General features: G+C 33.2%; 1 protein-coding gene across 1 annotated transcript in view; it reads right to left on the bottom strand.

Moving 5' to 3' along the window:
- SPAG16 (sperm associated antigen 16) overlaps positions 1–19,512 on the bottom strand; it is a 704,011-nt gene that overhangs the window by 597,382 nt on the left and 87,117 nt on the right. The window contains exon 10 of the mRNA XM_006908498.3: positions 6,988–7,115. Coding sequence (XP_006908560.1) covers positions 6,988–7,115 — 128 coding nt within the window. The remainder of the gene's footprint in view (positions 1–6,987; positions 7,116–19,512) is intronic.

Below are 19,512 nucleotides of genomic sequence, written 5' to 3'. Positions count from 1 at the left end.
AGAAGGTATTTAAGTCAGACAGAGAAAGATAAACACTATATGATTTCACTTATATGTAGAATTTAAGGAATAAAAAGAACAAACTAATCAAAAAGAGACTCACAAATAGAGTGGACAATTTGGTGACGGACAGAGGGGAGGGGGGTGTGGAGGGCTGTGAGAATGGGGTGAAGGGTTAAAGAAGTACAAATTAGTAGCTGATGGATGGTCACGGGGATGGGAAGCACTGCATAAGGAATGCAGTTAGCATTAATACAATGGCTAGGTCGAGGGTCAGGGGAGGGAGGGAGCAATTGGGGGATCATTTTACTAACTATATAGATGTCTAACCAATATACTGTATACTTGAAACTAATTTAAAAAAATAAATTAAATTAAAAGAAGTTCTAAGTTCTTTACCTTTGATAATTCAAAATTTAAATATACACTTTGTTCTAATATGTTGCTTGTTTGAGAAATATAAACAACACAAAAATTACAACACAATTTAAGTTTATTATCAATATGCATTATAAAATACCAGTTAAATTTCTAGTTAAATTTTTTGAATTTAGAAAAAGAATTTAATATTTAATTTGAAAACTCACATTTTAAAATATAATCAGTGATTTCTTGAAAACATATAGAATTTATAGCCAAAACAATATGCTTTCCATTAACCTAATGGTAAAAAATTATACTTCAATAATGTCCTTTTTTTTTTTTTTCCATTAAAAGCTACTCAGTCATTTTTTCTTTGTTTCTGGTGTCTGCTTCTATGGAAGTGCATGGGATAGTACAGACAAGAACCTAAGTACTTGCCTGGTGGCACACACACGTGAAATGTGTTCACAGCACAGTGTAAGTGGTCCCATCCAGATCCAAGTCCACTAGGCCTCCCAAACTTAATGCACCCAACCCCGAGTGCCAAACATGCCCCTCCTTTAGTCTTTTCCATAAAAATTAATGAATGATCTATTCTCATTTGTTCTGATGAAAAACCCTGGAATTATCCTTAACTCCTATTTCTCTCTTTCTCTCTCTCTCTCTCTCTTTTTCTCTCTCTCTCTCTCTCTCTTTCTCTCTCTTTCTCTCTCACTCTCCCCACAATACATATATATCCAGCTTATCAGAAAATCTTGTCTCCCTCATCAAAAAGTAAAAATCTGACCACATAGCCTCTATACCACTGTCATCCTAGCCCCCAAAATCTTTATAACTCCTTAGATTATTGAAATAATTAATAACTGTTCTGCTAGCTTTTACCTTTAACCCCTAGTACAGTCTAATCTCCACACAGCAGTCAAGACAATCTTGTTGTTATATAAATCAAATCGCATTGTTCTTCTCAAAATCTAATAGGTTACCAAAATTCTGAGAATAAAATTCAAAGTCCTCTGTACTATAATCTATAAGGCCCTAAATCCTACCCGTTCTGGTCCAAAAGTGCCTAACTTCAGTTTTCCTTCCTTCTCCAAGTTCACTTATGGTGTTGATTCTGGACTACTTGTGGAAAAAGTCTGGGCATGTTCCCACTTCAAGGGCTTTGGATTTGCTGTTCCCCCTGACTCTCTTCCTTAGTTATCTGCATGTCTCACTTTCTTACCTTCTTCAGAAGGTTTGCATTACATGTCACCTCAAAACAGCCCTGGCCACTCTCTTTAAACCTGCTTTATGTTGCCCTACAGAACTTACAATCATCAAACATACTAGAGCACATATGTGTTCATCATTGGTTTATTACCCGTTCTCTATAACAAATATAAGCTCCTTGGGAAAAGATTACTGTGTATTTAGTTTATTGCCCAGAATAGTGCCTGATAAATACTCAATGATATTTTGTTGAATGAATGACTGAATGTGAAAGTAACTTCAGTCTTTCTTTTAAAAAAAAAATTCATCTTATATAGCCTAACATTTATTTTCACAAAAATATAGTGCATTAGTCAGGGCAATTAAAACAGTACCTTGGGCAAAGCTTGATGAAGGTTGGAGAACTCTCCAAGCCAACACATGACACTGGGATCTATGCTCCTTTAACATGTGGCTCATCCCTTTCCAGGGCCTTTGATTCCAGGTATGAGGATGAAGACAAAGAGAGCAAAGAATCCCAATGGAAGTCTTAGGAGTTAGTCCTGGAAAAGGTCAGAATTAGTCACTCACCTTAATTCACTTCGGAAGGCTGGGAGATACAATCTTCTAATGGGCCCAGGGAAGAGGAAACCAGATGGGTTAGCATCTAGACAGTCTCTGCCACATATAAACTGGGAAAATACTAACATTTCATTTTATCTTTTTTATTCTTATGAAATACTTTAAAATGTCTGCTGTATGCCTACTGAGAATCATGGCAGAAATAAAGGAGCATGATGGGACTGAAAGTGACTTAAAGAATGGGGAGTAAAATACTGGTTACATTTTATAGCAACTGCTTCTCTAAGGAGGTGACATTTGAGCTGAGATATTAGAGATAAGAATAAGCCAGGCATGCAAAAATTGGAGAAGTAACAACACAGCGGAGGGAAGAGCTAGTATAAAGACCTGGGCAGGAATAAGCATGTCATGTTTGCAGAAAAGTCAGAAGACGAGGGTAGCTGAGGGTACAGAGCAACGGAAGAGAGAAGAGCATGTGTCCAGTGCCAAGACAGATAGGCAGCAGTCTCAACTTGCAGAGCCTGGGAGGCTGCAGTAAAAAGTTTGGATTTTATTTTAAAACAAGGGGAAGACATTATTGTATTCAAAGCAGGAAATGTTATAATCCAATTTATATTTTCAAAAAGATCCCTTTGACTACTGTGAAGTGAGTGAATTATTGAGGGATAAAGTGAGTGAATTAGTAGGCTTTTGTAATAGTATGAGAGATGGCCGTAGTAACATTGAGGGAAGTGGAAAAGTGTTAACATATTCTGGAGGCAGACCTATCAGACTTATTGGTAGATTTAATGGTGGGAATTGTGGGATAAAAGAATAAGGGATCAAAATGACGCCTGGTGTTTTAAGTTGAATAAATTCACATAAGTTCACATTTTCCTTTTGCAAAAATAGAAAAGATTAGAAGACCTGGTTTTCTGGGAGAACAGAGTTTTTTTCTGACATGGTGGTTTGGAGAAGCCCATTAGGTATTTAAGACATCAGGGGAGATGTCAGTGACATGAATGCCACCATGAGAATTATCGACATATGAAGAGTATTTAAAGCCCGAGAATGGAAGAGGCTACTTGAGAAAGTGTAGAGTGTGAGAAGATGAAGCTGTGAGGCTGAGCCCATAGGCCATCTCCGAGCAGAAGTATGCCAGAAGACGTGCAGACCTCTGAAGACACTAAGCAGGACAGCCCGGAAGTCAGCAGTTAAGACCAGGACCATACAAATGATGGGAGTTGGGAAAGGAAAAGAGGGGTGCTTGGTTGTACTGACTGAAGCTGAGAAGTGAAGAAAATGAGAACAGGTAAGGACCACGGGTGGTGGGCACAGAAGTGGCAAATGACTGACAAGAACAGTTTCGGAACAGAGCAAGGGAACTCCACTGGAGGGGAGAAGGGGAAGAGCAGGTGGCGGCTGTCAGTTCGGGCAGCACTTCTGCCAAATTTTTTTAGTGAAAGTGAGCGGGGCAGGTTCTGAGGAAATAGCATAGTTTTGGTGGGGGGTTGTCTGGTCAAGAAAGAATTTATTTTTTAGATTAATAAGAGTTATTGCAGAATACAAACTGATGGATAAGTAGAAGAATGACATCTACCTAAATCAGAAGTTAAACCTCTCTTAACTAACCTGATTTAAAACCTTTCTGATTCTTTGATCTGTAACATTACATTCTATGAAAATGCAAATTAGTAAGATATTAAGAATTTTTTAATGATCTGAAATTTAATATTCATTTATTTTATTATAATCTTGTTAGAAAACACAGTAAAAATATGTTTTAATAAATCTGTTTTTCCAGAGAAAACATGTAATTTATAAATTCTGCACTTAAATTTAATTAATTATATTAATAGTTAAATTTAAAGCAATTTTCCTAGGCCATGCTTGTCAGGGGAAAAAAAGTAATTTGGCTAAACTCATAGGTCATATAATTGCACATTACTGACAAAGGATATGCCCAATTGTAAAAACAGAGACTATTTCCTTGGTATTTTGCTTTAAAATAATGTGTGGCTTATTAACTGTTTTATAGTTTGCTTTTGAGTTAACTGAACCTGATACAAATTCTCTCTCTGTAATTCTCAAGACTTCTCATTTATGTGTGTAAGTGAGTAAGTGTGTGTATGTGTGTGAGAGAGAAAGAAAGAGAGGAAGGAAGTGGGAGATTGGGTGGGAGCAGAGAGAGAGAGAGAGAAATGGGGACAATAAGAACTGCCTTACAGAAATACAAAGGTCAGAGATAATATGTGTAAAGCAGCCAAATCCTGGCATTTATAGACATGGGCTATTGTTATTACTGATATCTTTCATTACCAATACCATTAATATTGTTATGTTGATGAAGTTAAGAAACGTATCTATATACTATAAGAGAACTTTATTTCCGCGGATGGTAATTAACAAACAAAAATAAATAAATAATTCACAGTCATTACAAAACAAAAACTTTTTTTTAATTCCTTGAAGAAACATATTTTAGTCGATGAAAATTATATTAAAGACCTATAAAGTATGAAATGTCTTTGTGTGTATGTGGGGGGGGAGGAGTGAGTGATTTGGTTTTAAAATTAAGAATAGGTCTCTGTTTGTCCTGTTCATTTAAGGGGTCAAATATGTGGTGACAGAAAGAAATCTAACTATTGGAGGTGAATACACAATGGAAATATATATATGCCTTACTGTTAAAGTTTACAGCTGAAATTTACTGGATTTCATTAACTAATGTCACCATAAAAATAAATTAATTAATTTAAAAAATTAATAGAGAATATGAAATTATTTGAGACACTAAAAATTTACAATTAAATTTTACATAATGTCTAGTTAAGCGTTGGTAGTATAGAATGAGAGTATAGAGAAAGCAGAATGAAATAGTTTAGAGAGAAATAAATACATGACACAGAAAAAAACAGCAGTATAAGGAAGCAGAAACTGAGACCAACTAGAAATAAAGAAGACAAGAAAAAAGACCCAAGTAAACAAGTTGTCCCAAATCACAACTTAATCTTCCTTAGAAGTATGTTACTCTAAAAGATTAGTATTTATTCTTTCTATTAGTGATTCTTTTTTTTTTACTGCCTACCTCACAATACTAGAGCCTTCTCTTCTAATGGTAGTGAGATTATGACAGAGAAATTATTCCCTGGGTTGCAGCAGTAGTTATCAGGGCGGCTGTCTTTCCAAAGGCTGGAGATAAATTAAGCTAAAATCCAGATTTTGCCTTTGACTGAGAGTTACATGTTTCCTTGTTTGTCTTCTCATTTCCATTTAATAGAAGCTTTTCCCTTAACTTACACTTAACTGTTAGATTGACTAACCTTTCCCATTTTCTCTGTAAAATGTACTAGCTGTGCTCACTGCCTCCCAACTGCTCAGAGCTCTCAGACCAGCACAAGCTACTCCCTCCAGCCAAGGTCCAGGATTACAAAGAGTCAAAGGAAATGGTTCCTAAATCTTTTTATAGGCCAGTTGTATTTGCTACTGTAATATAATTAAAGATTAGTCAAAATGATGAAATAGGAGTGTGACAAGAAAAATCACTGTTCATAAAAATTAAATTAATGCTATGGAGAGATATGGAAGATCGTCTTCTGAGTGTCTGAAGTTCTTGTTTCAGATTACAGAACCCACAAAATTGAAATTGTAGATGAGCCATTACTGGTATGGTTTATGCAAGAAGCATGGTGCAGAATTCTAATCAACAGTCACTTAAAGAAAAAACTATGGCCTTATATCAAAAGACTGGCATGTGAATGCAAATGCACTGTTTTAAGTAGCAATAGAATACTTAAAGTATGAATATATTCATTTTCATCATCCCCTTTACTAATAGAACTTTTCAATTCATTAACCTACTGGTTTTGGTCACCAGATAAATATCTGCTGTGCTCTTAACTAAGTACGGTACCACAGACAACATTCTTGCTACATGGAAATAATCAAATCAGGTTTAGGAAGCAGATTACACATATAGTCATCAAGAGCAGAGGAAACTGCAAATGCGAAAAAGAAAAAAAAAATTACCATAGGTAAATACATGTAACTTATTACAGTTGGATAACATCCTATTCTGACACTTTTATCTTCATTAAGTATAACAGAAGCAATTACACCATGTTTACCATACATTTTTTTTGTATAAATCTTACATTTCTTGAAGATTGATGACATAAACTTGGGACAAATACAAGAAAATAGCATTACTTATCTAAGCCATAATCAAAATGATATCCATGATAATCTACAAAAGCTGACCACTTAACAAAATTTTAACGTACCACAGAACTATAAAATAGAATGTACTTTTACAGAGTTTCCACAGAAATATTTTTCTCAAAAACTCTGAATAATGGTATAAATTTTATAAAATTTAAAATGTTTCCTATAAATATAAATATGAAAATTCATAAAATAATGCTTTCTAATAATGTTTTGTCTTTAAGCCAATGTGATTATGGTTCATGAAACTATGGTCCTCAAAACAAAACTAATGATTCGTTAATGAGAAAAATATATATGTTGGCAAAATTTTAACTAACTAAATAAAATGTATAATTTCTGAGATCCCATCTTTAAAACAAATCCTATGAACCTCTCAAAAATTATTTGTGCTTTATTTTAAGCCAGAAGAGCAACCTCTACAATAGATATGCACAATAGACTACTTAGTCTGTACTGCCACCAATGGCCTAAACCAATTATTTTTAAGATTTTTGCAGCAGCTAGAAGCAGATTCTTTCACTACTATGATAAGCAATTTGCAAACAGGCTAAGAGCAATCCACTATGACCACGAATGGCTACAAGAGCACCTCAATTTAGACATGACAATAAAATCTCAAAGGCATTAATAAAACATCAAGAATCCTACCAGCTCACTGGAAGTTCATGAAGTCTAAATATGCTGTTCAGCTTGTAGTCAAGTTTTGCTGGACAATTATTTTCTTTACATAAGTACAGGTTTGGATTTGATTTCATATCTGTGGGAAATTCTGAATCCTAGAGGAAAAAATAAAGCAAGAGCTGTGTATAAAATAGCCAAATCACTGTACACTTGATATTGTCTTATTTAATATTTAATTACAACATAAACATTACTATTATATTCCCTCAGGACTGACCTTAAGTCCTTCATTTCCTATTTTATTTTTCAGAAAATATGCAAAAAAAATAAAATTTTAAATAAGGCACATGTCTATTTGCATAAGTCTAAACTGCATGCTATTAATAAAAACTATTTGAAAACACTCTTATTGAATTACAGTGAAGCACAATATACTGTTTCCTTCTATTATTCAAGTATCCTTTTTTTGGTAAGTTTCCATTCCAACAATAATGTCAACAAAACGTGCAATCATCCTTATACTCCATTTGTTCTCTATAATGGTAAACTAAAAACTTTTTCATTGGGTAAGAAAATATTTGCTAATTGATTATGGTTTTCTTCTTTTAAATCTGAGGACACAGGGCTAATTTAAAGGGACCACTGAAGGTAAAATATTTCTGTCATAACCATTTTAACTCACATATATTAGAATCCACTTGTGTTATGCTGCTCAATGCCTTCCTCACCAAGCAAACTCTAACTAGAGATCAAAGATCATTTTTCGGTCCATGAGAAAGGAGTCTCTCCTCAGTGGAAAGAAGACGTGCTATAAATAGACACTTAATTAACACTCAGTGATGGATGGATTAATTGCTCAACTCCACAAAAAAAGGAAATAATTAGTCCCCTTACATTTAATGCTTTAAAACAGTCTTTAGAGAGGGAGGCATAGCATTCATTTGTGCACTCATTCATTTATTCAAAAAATATTTACAAGTGGCACTTTATCCAAACATTATTCTAGGCATGGGGAATCCACCAATGAACAAAGCAAATAAAAAGTCTTGCCCTCATGGAGATCACATTAAAATAGGTTCTTTAATATATCCTCAGAGCTGAAAAATGATAAAGCCAGTTTTCATAAATAAAGTATTTTTTCGATTACCAAAGTAATATATTTTTATATAGAAATTTCATGCATTTCATAATACCACAAAGAAAAATATTAAAAGCAGTCTTATTCTCACCATCCAGATGTAATTACTTTAGTTTAATCATTTGTCTGCATCTTTCCTTGATTATACAAAATTGAGATTGTGCTCTATTGAGATCCACTCTCCAGTTTTCACTTAATATTGTATCACTGCATTTTCACATTATTTACTTTGCTTTGAAAGAATGGTAAATGCCATATTTTATTGAATGTTCATTTTTGTTTCCCTTATGATTATCGAAGCTATGAACAGTTTTCTGTCTATAAGTCTGCTCTTCACTGATTACATCCTTAAAGCAAAGTTCTAGGAGTGTAAATAAATAATAATTCAAATAAAATAAATATTTAACAAAAAAACATGATACTTCTTCACAAGTTGCTCTTCAGAAATGTCATATGGATTTCTACTCCGGCCAGTCATATAGAACTATGTGCAATTCACTACATCTTTCTTAATAGTGTGCATAGGCAGGCATGAGACTTACCCCACCACACACACACACTCATATTTTAAATAATTTGTTCAGTATTATTTGACTAATGCTTATTATTGGGTGTCTATTTTATGATAGGCACTGGTTTCAGCTCTTACAAAATATCACTAAACAAGACAGACAAAATTCTCTCCCTTGTGGAGCTTGCATACTAGCTAAGATTAGACCATGGACAAAAAAAATAATAAACATGTAAATTATAACTGTAAGGTAAGAATGCTATGGAAAAATTGTGGCTGATTCATATATAAAACTGTATTTCATTTACATTTCTTGAATTACTTGATTAGGTTAAACTATTTTTGAATTTCTTATTTCTTTTTATACTCCATTTTTTCCTAAACTTCATATTTACGCCTTTTGTCCATTTTTCTATTATGATGGTACTTCATTTTAATAATGTAGCTTGGGTTGGAAATGGAAGGAGAGTAGATTATTATGTTGGAAAACATATTAACATGAATTAGAATCCAGTCTTATATAATTTTTGATTATATGAAAATATCTAGAACCAGAAATGTATTATCTACAACAATTTCCATAAGCACCAATCATAGTATAAAACTAATATAGCGAAGCATTAATAAAACCTAATTAACTAGGTTTAATAAAAACCTAATCAACTACAATCTATTTAGTGTAGCTTCGAAGAATATAGAAAAATATAATAATAAATGAACAACTATTTAAAAGGTGATTTACAAGAGCAGCAAAGGCCTAGTAACAGCAATCTTATCTAAATATAGATGTACTTGCAGAGGCAAAACATAAGACCCCTTATATCACCCAGCCTATATACTGAAACACTGCAGGAGACAATAGCCAATAAATGGGCATGCTGGATCAGTGAGGTAAAATATGGTATACATAAATAAGGAAAATGCATAGAGAACAGAAGAAGTAACATAAATCTTAAAGCAATTCTTTCAAGGTACATAACCATTAGAATTGGAGGGCAAAGCTAAGCTCTCAATAATACGCTATGATAGATCAATGGTTTTCAACTGACTACACATTGAAATCACCAGGCAACTTTTAAAAAATACCAATACCACTGGGTCTTACCCTAGACCAATTAAGTAATCATTTCTGAGGGTGAGGCTCTGGCGTCGGTATTTCTTTTAAAGCTTTTCATATGAAACAGAAGTCAGGAATGAAAATCCTGGTTTTCCCTAGTGATTCAGCTCCACTGCATACTAGTATGTGAATTTAGTCAAGCTGTTTAACAAACTTTCTAAGCTGTATTTTTTCCATCTGTAAACCACAACCAAAATCATATGTGAGGATTAAGCGAGATAATCTCTATAAAGCATTCATCATATGCTTGGCATCTAATAAACCCTTAATAAATGTTAGCTATTTCTATGCATATTTTTATTATTGATGCAACTAGTGGCACGTGTTAATTTCAACCAGGTAGTAAATTCATTATGAGTTACTTCATACTCTATTTATAAAATATTCTATTTTAATCAAATATCAGATTTAATATTCTCCAGGGGTATTGATTGAAGCAGACTTTAGTATAATATAATTTGTTAGATTTTCAGTCTCAGAGCAAGTTGACTGATGGCTATCTCTATTCTAGGATAATTAATAAAAGTTCTTGTTTCACTGGCCAGTTGGGATTAAATATAGTCTTGCTTCTTATATTCAAAGAATGAAAGGCATGATGGGTACCCTTCTCTCTACTTCAGTGATATATCAGTTAGGCATCTCCTGTATCTATCCTGATTGGGAAGCCAACTATTTATTTGGCCTCCTTCCCACTGAGTCTTTTAGGTACCCAGGTTTCTCCCAGACCTTATATCCATGCCGTTTGATTTGTGTCTGCTTCTCTATCTCGTTCTTTGTTTTCCACTGAACTAATGTCCATGAGAATTACCCAGACTAATTTAGCACCTGAAGTTCACAATTATTCACTCAGGTATTTACTGAACACTTAAATGTCTACTATGTGTTAGTCATGGTAGTATAAGACCACAAATATAATGAGAATACACTCCTTCCATTCCAAAGACTCACAGTCTCATGATGGAACAACATAAATGAAAAACCACATCAATGAGAAAAAAGTTAGAGTAGAAATATGCAGAAGATGTTAAGGTAAAGAAATAAGCAATAAAACTATTAGAATAAAGTAGATAAAATTATCATTAATTTTTAATCTGCTTTTTATATTAAATATTATAATCTATCTAATAGTGCATCAGTATATTGATTTTTTTAAATTATACTACTACTCTTGTATACTACATTAAATAGAATGAGGTATATGCAAGGCTGATATAACTCTAGTTCACCAGTGTGCTCTGGTTGGTTGCTAAAATACCAAAAGATGCACATACTACTTGGAAAACAGCTGAGCACATCCTCTACGCTCCTCCTACCCCTACTACCTTGGTCTCTTCTTTGGGTGCCACCTTTGGCCCCTGAGTTATTCACCATTGTGCCCTAATTAAGGTAATTCATGGCACTCCCATGACCTTCCTCCCATCAGATATCTAGCACATACTCTGATTACATCTATCATATACTCTGATTGGTCAGTGCCCATGCTATAATAGTTGTTAAATATTTTGACTACTATCCTGAATTCTATACAGGTAAATGCATATACATATTATATATCATATATATTATATATATATGTATATATTATATTAAATAAAATATGAGTTGATTATATATATAACACACATATACATATTGCATTTTTATTAAGAGAGAAATCTTAACAGTGGTCATCAGTGGCTATAGTAGATCAGACTGAAGGGAAGAGAACTTATTACTTTTTATATTCTACCTTATTTACCATTTGAATATTTTACTAATTTGTAGCTATTGTTCTTACTTAAGTTTTCAAATAAGTAATGTATGTAAGGAAACTAGCCCTGCATATATTAAATGCTGTCAAGTTGCAGCTAGTATTTTCAAACTATGGTTTAACTAGATATGATATAGTTAAAAACCTAGATTTAAATGACTATTCTAAATAAAACAAGTTTTGCAGGTGTAGCAGACACTGTTAAGAGTTCTTCTATGTTTCCCAGACTCCCTGCAGTTAAATTGAGTTAAAGTGATTGGGTTCTAGGAACAGGATATGAGTAGAAATAATGCAAGCAACTTCCAGTCCTAACCTTTAAACCTCCCAATATTGTTCACCATTTCTCTTCCTCTACTGTGATGACTTTAAAGAACCATGTCCTGGATGGTGTAGCTCAAGATGGCTGCCCATATCCCTGAGTCACTAAATGAAAGAGAGGCACACAGAGGAGTCACACTACCCACAGGTTAAGAATAAACCTTTGGTGTGAAAGCACATGGGATTTGGGGCTTACCACTTGCAGTGGCTAATACTGTTTATACTGACCAACACAGCTGGGAAATGATGTTGATTAATCGTGGTCATTTACATTAAGTTTTGTAAAATACAAGGTTAACAGATGAATGTTTTAAGATAGACGCTACATAAAATAAACACATTAAAACAAATTTTAATGTTGTTTTTGTCTCCTTGTCTTAAATTTCCATATGAAGAGGAAATGACCAGAAATGAAAAAATTTTGTTCAGGCTCCTGTGCCCTCATTATTTCATTCATCACTCAAGTAATCCATTGCCTGCTGACAAACTTCATGCATCACTACCTAGGAATGACTGACAGCTGACATTATCAGCAAGATTTGATTGAGCTAATTGACATTCACAGTCTAAGTATGAAAATGAAAGTGAGTCAGGGAAAGTTTTCCTTACTTACTTATGTATTTGTTCAATTTCTTGACCTTTATGTTTGTTTGCATTATTGTGGCCTTAGATTTTGAGGAGAAAGATTATACTTGCAAAATGTTGTTTTCACATGTAGTTAAGCATTTCTGATCTAATACTCCTAAAGTATCTAATTATTTTTAGTTTCTATTCTATATGACTATATTGAGCAAAATAGTTTTAATGCATCTTAAAGCTATCAGCGTCATTCTTTGACCCATATTAAAACAGACTAAAGCAGAAAGATTAACAGAATAAAATGTAAAATCAGTAAACTCACTTGGAAACTCCTGAAGTTCATTACATTTTTAAAGTATATTTTGAGACTAAACTACATATTTGTGCCATAAACTAATAGAACAGAGATCAAAAATTTGCTGGATTTAAAAACACGGGAAATTATGACTAGATGTATACTTTTTCTCAGTATGATATTTAATGCATGCATTTGTCTCTGGTGAGGTCCCCGGGGTGTTGGGTTCCTTTGAGGCGTAAGTATACATTTTCGATGACTGAAGTCTCCAGAAGATTCAATATGGATTATTCAATAAAAGTTGTGAAAACTGGTTTAACTATTTGAGAAGAAAAGGTAGACTACTGTCATCCTGCTCCCAAATTAATTCCAGATGGATTAGAGTTCTGTGTTAAAAAAAAAAATCATAAAAGAACCAGACTGGACATATAAATAAAGATTTATATGATCTTGAAATATGGAAGCCCTTTTTAATCATAACATTAAGGAAGAAATCATGAAGTAAAAAAATTACATTTGATTACATATTTCTTAAACTTATAAAACAACAAACTGCAAGAAAAATGTTGGTATGTTAAAGTAATAATATAATTACATACAGAGATTTTTAAATCAATCATAAAAACAACTCGTTAGAAGAAAAAGATACAGAGACTAAGGATACACAAGTCATCTATAAAGTAGTCAGTGAACATGAAAAAAGATTCAGTCTCACCACTAATTAATGAATACAATTAAAATAACAAATGAGACAGTATTCATTTGTGAATTGATAAACTATATTTTTAAATGAGAAAATTGATGAGGAACATTGATACAGGTACTCTTATATACTGTGAGTGGTGATGTAAATTGATATAAACATTCTAGAAAGAAATTTGGCCATATGTACCAAACATATTTTAAAAAATGACTAAATACCTTCTATCAGTAAGTCTATTTTTAAAAATGTATTCTAAGAAAATATTCAGACCAATGTGCTAGGATGTATATGTAAATATATCTCTGGACCATTATTTATTATAGTGAAGTACTTAAAACACCTAAATTCCAAAAAATATGGATTGGTAATTGAGTTATAGAACACCATGGATCCAGGTGATGGGACCTATTTAGCTATTATTATATTTACAATGAATATTTATGAACATAGAAAAGTATCCACATAACATAGAGGACATATGTGTGATACATCTCTATCTCTATCTCTATATCTATACCTATCTATATCTATATAGATATATAGATATTTATGTATAAATGTGCAACTAGAAAAAAGTTTGTCAGAATACTAATAGTAACTAACTCTATATGCTACTTATTTTACTTTGTATTCATCTTTGCATTTTCAAACACAGCTGGATTGCTTATCCTTCACTTTCTCTGGAAGCCATTCTCTGGTGGCTCTGTAGTCTTCAGGAGCCTAAACAGATGCTAATCAAAATCCAAGCAGGATTCAAGGAGGTTGTGGGATCACTCATACAGTATCTAGTTATTACTTTATGCAAGGTATTAATTATACCTGTTTCTCCTCCAGTTTTAAAACAGGTCAGTTCACTATTGTAAGAAAATGATTATAACATCTTTTAAAATTCTATTTGACACAGAAATGTAAGCAATTAATTGAAACATAACAAAAGTCAATGAATTGGATGTTTGCCAGTAAAGGACATAATCTATTTAGGTTTGTAAGTAAGGTAATTTTCCACCAGCATTTATATTTGAAAATGAATGATTTCTAAGCCTTTACTAATTATCCTCATGTAGTAGAACTTAAACTAAAATTGACAGATACAGACATTTCAATGACTTTTAGACTATACCTCTCACTATGATTTTCACTTAAACAACTGTGTGATCTCTATGACACAGAGACCAAGAATAAGTTTTACAAAAGTTAAATTTTCCTGAAGATATATCTGACCAGCTAGAAATCGCTGAATTGATGACTTGTCTAGTTGCACTCACTGCCTAATATATTCTCTACTCGGCAGACTTCCAAAATGAAGAATAAGCATGCATTTTTGTAATTGAAATTGCAACGCTTAGCTCAGCTATCTTATCCTGAGTTTAATGTTGTTAAATTAATAATTGTAATTTAATAAAAAAATTAAGTCATCCAATTTTTCATTTTGATAAAGCTTGTTATGCAATAATGCAAATATCTAAAAAAGTATTGATTATATATTACATGTAAAATAATACTATACAATAAATCATAACTTTTGTTTTCAAATTATTATGATCGCATAAAAGTGTTGCAAACTCAAAAACATTCAAAGGGAAGGTGAATTAAATAAAGAGACAGGTAGCGGAAAGCACATGAACTTTAGAAAACTACACCATAATAACAAAACAAGAGACTGTTTATGTCAGTGTGAGGTACTGAAACAGAGCTAGACAACACTTCATGCAAAAGTCAAAAATAGAGAAACTTTTGTAACTGGTGGCCCTGTTTTCAACAGATACACTAAATCAGCAATTAATACTTTCACCCATTTGAGTTATGGCATTACTCAGAAAATGTCAAAGATTATCTGATTAGTTTTGTTGCTAGAAAGTATGAATAATTATTTATCTCTCTGCTTACTGGTCTTTTATCAGCTTCCATTCCTCAAAGAAAATATAAAACTTTGCTACCACAAGATTAAGTTATTTGCATTGGTGGCTAAGGGGACATGCCTAATATTTTGGCTCCAATTGATTGGCATCTGTTTGCTTCACATATCCAGATATAAATGCAAGCTTATGCCCAAAGTGATTTCATCTCAGCCATCTGAAGTTTCACTGGCTATGAATATCATCGAGGATGATCTGTGTGTGGCTTGGTAACTTACAATGTTATGAGCTTCCACAGTAAAATAACTAACTTCTACTCTGAGTTACTTAAGGTACTTGCTATTAAAATGATCTTCTGCAATATTTATCTTCTTTTTTGTTAATATACATTTCAGTGTCCTTCTTTGCATTTTAAATAAGGATGTAGGTGTGACTATATATAGCAGAGTCAGACATTCAAAAGTGAGGCAACAGGAAGATAATTTGTGACAGCCTGCTGAAATATGAAAAGGTTAAAGGATAATTAAAACCCGAAACTGGACAAAGGAAGTCTATACCTTAGGCCTAGTTTCTGGAACCCTAACTACATTCTGTTAATCATGAAACTTTTAACAATGAGCTCATACGCTAACTGCCAATTTTAGCCTGTGCAACCCTGCTTACTTGCGTGGCATGAAAAATAATCAATTGTATATAAGCTGAAAATTACTGTTTGGCCATCGCCCATGAGAATACTGGCAATTGCCCATGGGAACATAGGCAATCACCCATAGGAACATAACATTCTAACAACAAGCTTTCTGCTTCTGTACTCCTCACTTGCACACCTGACCAGTGGGTTGACAAGTAGTGAACAGGAGAGAAATAGACTTTTGTGTTTAAGATAGAATGAAGAATGGGATTTAGGGCTAAAAAACCTTGTATCTTGGCATTTCGGGGCTGCTCCTTTGTACAGGACAGCCGCCGGCTAATAAACAGCCTTTCAGAGCATACTTGGTTTGGTCTATTCTATACAGGCCACAACAAATTCAAATTAATTAATCAGATAGGCATTGAAAGATATACATTTAATACATAGATAAATTCTTCACTTCACAGGTACAGAGAAATCAATTCGCCCCCCTTTTATTAGTAAATATATAATTTTTTTGGTCTTTCTTGGTCCCATTTTGCCCCTTTTGGCAAAGATATGAATAAAATATATAATTAACTTTTCTCTTAACTCTAAGAAAAAAATGAAAATATGAAGATTAAATTCCAATGCATATAAGTCTCGGTATTGGGAAGACAATTGGGAAGGTGATGACTGTAGCGGCTGAGAAATCCATGTGTGCCTTGCTTAAATTAACAGTTGACACTAAGTTCCAATCAATAAAGGGAATGTAGTATGAATGTAATCCCAATGTTAAAAGACAATACTTTGAGTCAAATGTTGGGTTTTCCCTTAGGTCATTCAACAAATATGTATTGATAAGCCTAATTTATTAGGTACTATACTAACTGCCTGAAATGAAACACACTAGCAAGCAAACTAAAAAAAACAAAACAAAACAAAAACAACAACAACAACAACAAAAACACACCTGTCCCACATGTGTCTTACAATATATTGGGGAGACATTAAAAAAAAACATAAAAATAAGTAAGTCACATAAAATATCAGAAAACAAAAATTGCTTTGCAAAGAAAGAAAAAGAGCAGAGTAAGAGAGGCTTGGAGTGTATGGAGCAGGGGGAGAGTGTATTGTGGGGAATAGTTGGGAAATTTTACATATAGTGGTCTGGGTAAGGCTAGGCGACATTTGAATAAAGACTCGAAGGCAGTAATGGAGTTAACAATATTTAGAAAAACTTTCCAGGCAGAGAGAAAAGCTAGATCAAAGACTCAAAGGAGAAAGTGAACAAGACATGTTCCGACAACAAAAGAGAGCATTATGGTTCAAAAGAAGAAAGGAGAAGGATATATATTTTAGGTGAATTATATTGAATTATAAACATTGGTAACAAATGTATATATAATAATTTTTAAACTTCAGAAATATCAACAGTGGGAGGGCCAAACAAAATCCATCTATGGATTACCAACTTTCTATACCTAGCCCTGATTTACAACTTATTAAACTTGCTAAAAATTTTTAGTTGGGATTATTTTAAACTATTAGTTTAACTGAAGTTTCTTGAGAGTGTTCAGAAAATGAATGGATAATAATATTAAATGAATCCTTCTTAATCTTAGTTTTTTCACTCTTACTCACAGAGCAGAAATAAAGCAGAAATTTACAGAACAGTCAGATGGTTTCTATTAATTCATTTAGAAAGATGTATTAATTTACAAGTGGTGTGCTAGTGACTGGGAATACAGGGATATTAGAGATATTCCCTGATCTCAAGGAGCTTACTACAGGTCCTAAAGGGAAACTGTTGCTAGAGAATTATGACCCCTAAGAGTAGAATGAGTGAATACTTTTGAAAATACTGTTACTTTCACATTCACAAGCCCCAACAAGCCAAGCCACATTTAAAATTTTTCCACTGGTGAAAACTCATTATTGTCACAGTATAAAGTTTACAAAGTCCTTTCACATATATTGTTGCATTGATATGCCTAGTGTTTTATTTTGTCTATCATTATTATTATTATATTTTCTCCATATAGCTAGACTTAAGAGAACAAAACAGCTCAAATGTTTTTTGTATTAGAGTTAGAGTGACTTGACATAAACTAATCACAAAATAAAAAATGTACTGATTCATTTTTCTTTAATCTTTATAAGATTCCTTATACACAACTCCATGTAACAAGTTGTCTCCCCCAAACACAATCATGGTTTTGTTTTGTATCCAGCTTCTAAGAAAAGTCTCAAATGGGATGCCAGTCACTTTGTAGGGATTGTCCTGAGGTTCTTTTTATGGATCTGGGTATCAACTAGGCATGACTGAATACACTGTCAGGCTGAAATTAATTCCATATACCATACTAACTGCACAGTTATATACACTCTATTTTATGTAAAATATTGCCTTTGACTGTAGGGATTCCATAATTTTTCCAAAAGTCTATCAATTCTTTTGAAGTGTTCTTGGATAACACTGGGGTAAAATAACAAGTCAATCTCTTTAAATTTGCACAACAGAATGCCTTTGCCTCTTAACCATTTGTAGATCTCACTATCAACATTTTATGTATTAATAAGAATTCAAAGTTTTTAATAATTTTTTCAACATTCATCAAAGTCTGATTTATAACAAGATGATATAATGTTAGCCATCAATTTCTCTGGCTTTACTAGGCATTGTCACTGAATTTAATTTAGTCATCAGAAGGCTGCATATACAGACCTGCCCCTTAAACATTGAGCTCCTCCAGTCTATAACCCTTCTTCTTTTATTCATTCTACATCTAATCCTGTAGTGCTTTGTCCATGCCTGAGATTTGCCCTAAAGTATATGCTGGCTTCACCTAACTCTACATAGATGTTCCATGCGTACCTCACTGTCTAACACAAAGCATTTTTTCTTATCTTTCATCCAAATCAGTTTCACCTTTTGCATTCATGATCTTGATTAATGGCACTAGTTTTCACTTGCAAGCCTGAAATTCGGCATCATTCTAATTCTTGTTGAACCACATTTTTCAAACTCATTTTTCCCTGTGCATTTATTTACTTGCTCCTTTCTTAGTACAGGTCTCTATCATTTTCCACTAGAGGTTGCTGCAGCCTCTAACATGACTCTCTGCTTAAGGAATCCCCCACACAACATGACATTACTAAAAGGCAAATATAATCATATACCATTCTTCTATATATTACCATCAAATGACTCCCTATTGTCTACAGGGTAAAATTTAAACTCCCTATTGTCTACAGGGTAAAATTTAAACTCCATGAGACCATCCATGGCGATAACCTCATCCTATCTCTCAAACTTCATCTTCTACTGCTTCCCTAAATATAGAGCCGTGTCATATTATCTCTTTCTTTGAGCCTTGTTATTAATGAGAACTGTACGTGTTACAGAATATTGCAATTGTGTCATTGCATAGTCCTTCATTCAACTATGAGCTACTAAAAGACAAGTATAGCATATTATTCACTTTTGTCTCTCTAGCGTAGTATCTTATACATAATAGACACTATATAATGCCTAATTAGCAAACAATTGGCATCCCAAAAGTGTTGCTCATACCTCATTCACAGAACAAAGTCAATATATTCATCTGAAGTAGAAATAGTATAAAAATAAGTGTAATTTATATTGTTGTGCATGGACTTAACCTAAGAATT

This window comes from Pteropus alecto, unplaced genomic scaffold (assembly GCF_000325575.1).
Source record: "Pteropus alecto unplaced genomic scaffold, ASM32557v1 scaffold182, whole genome shotgun sequence".
NCBI lineage: Eukaryota > Metazoa > Chordata > Mammalia > Chiroptera > Pteropodidae > Pteropus > Pteropus alecto.
This window is presented reverse-complemented; position numbering and strand designations above follow the sequence as displayed.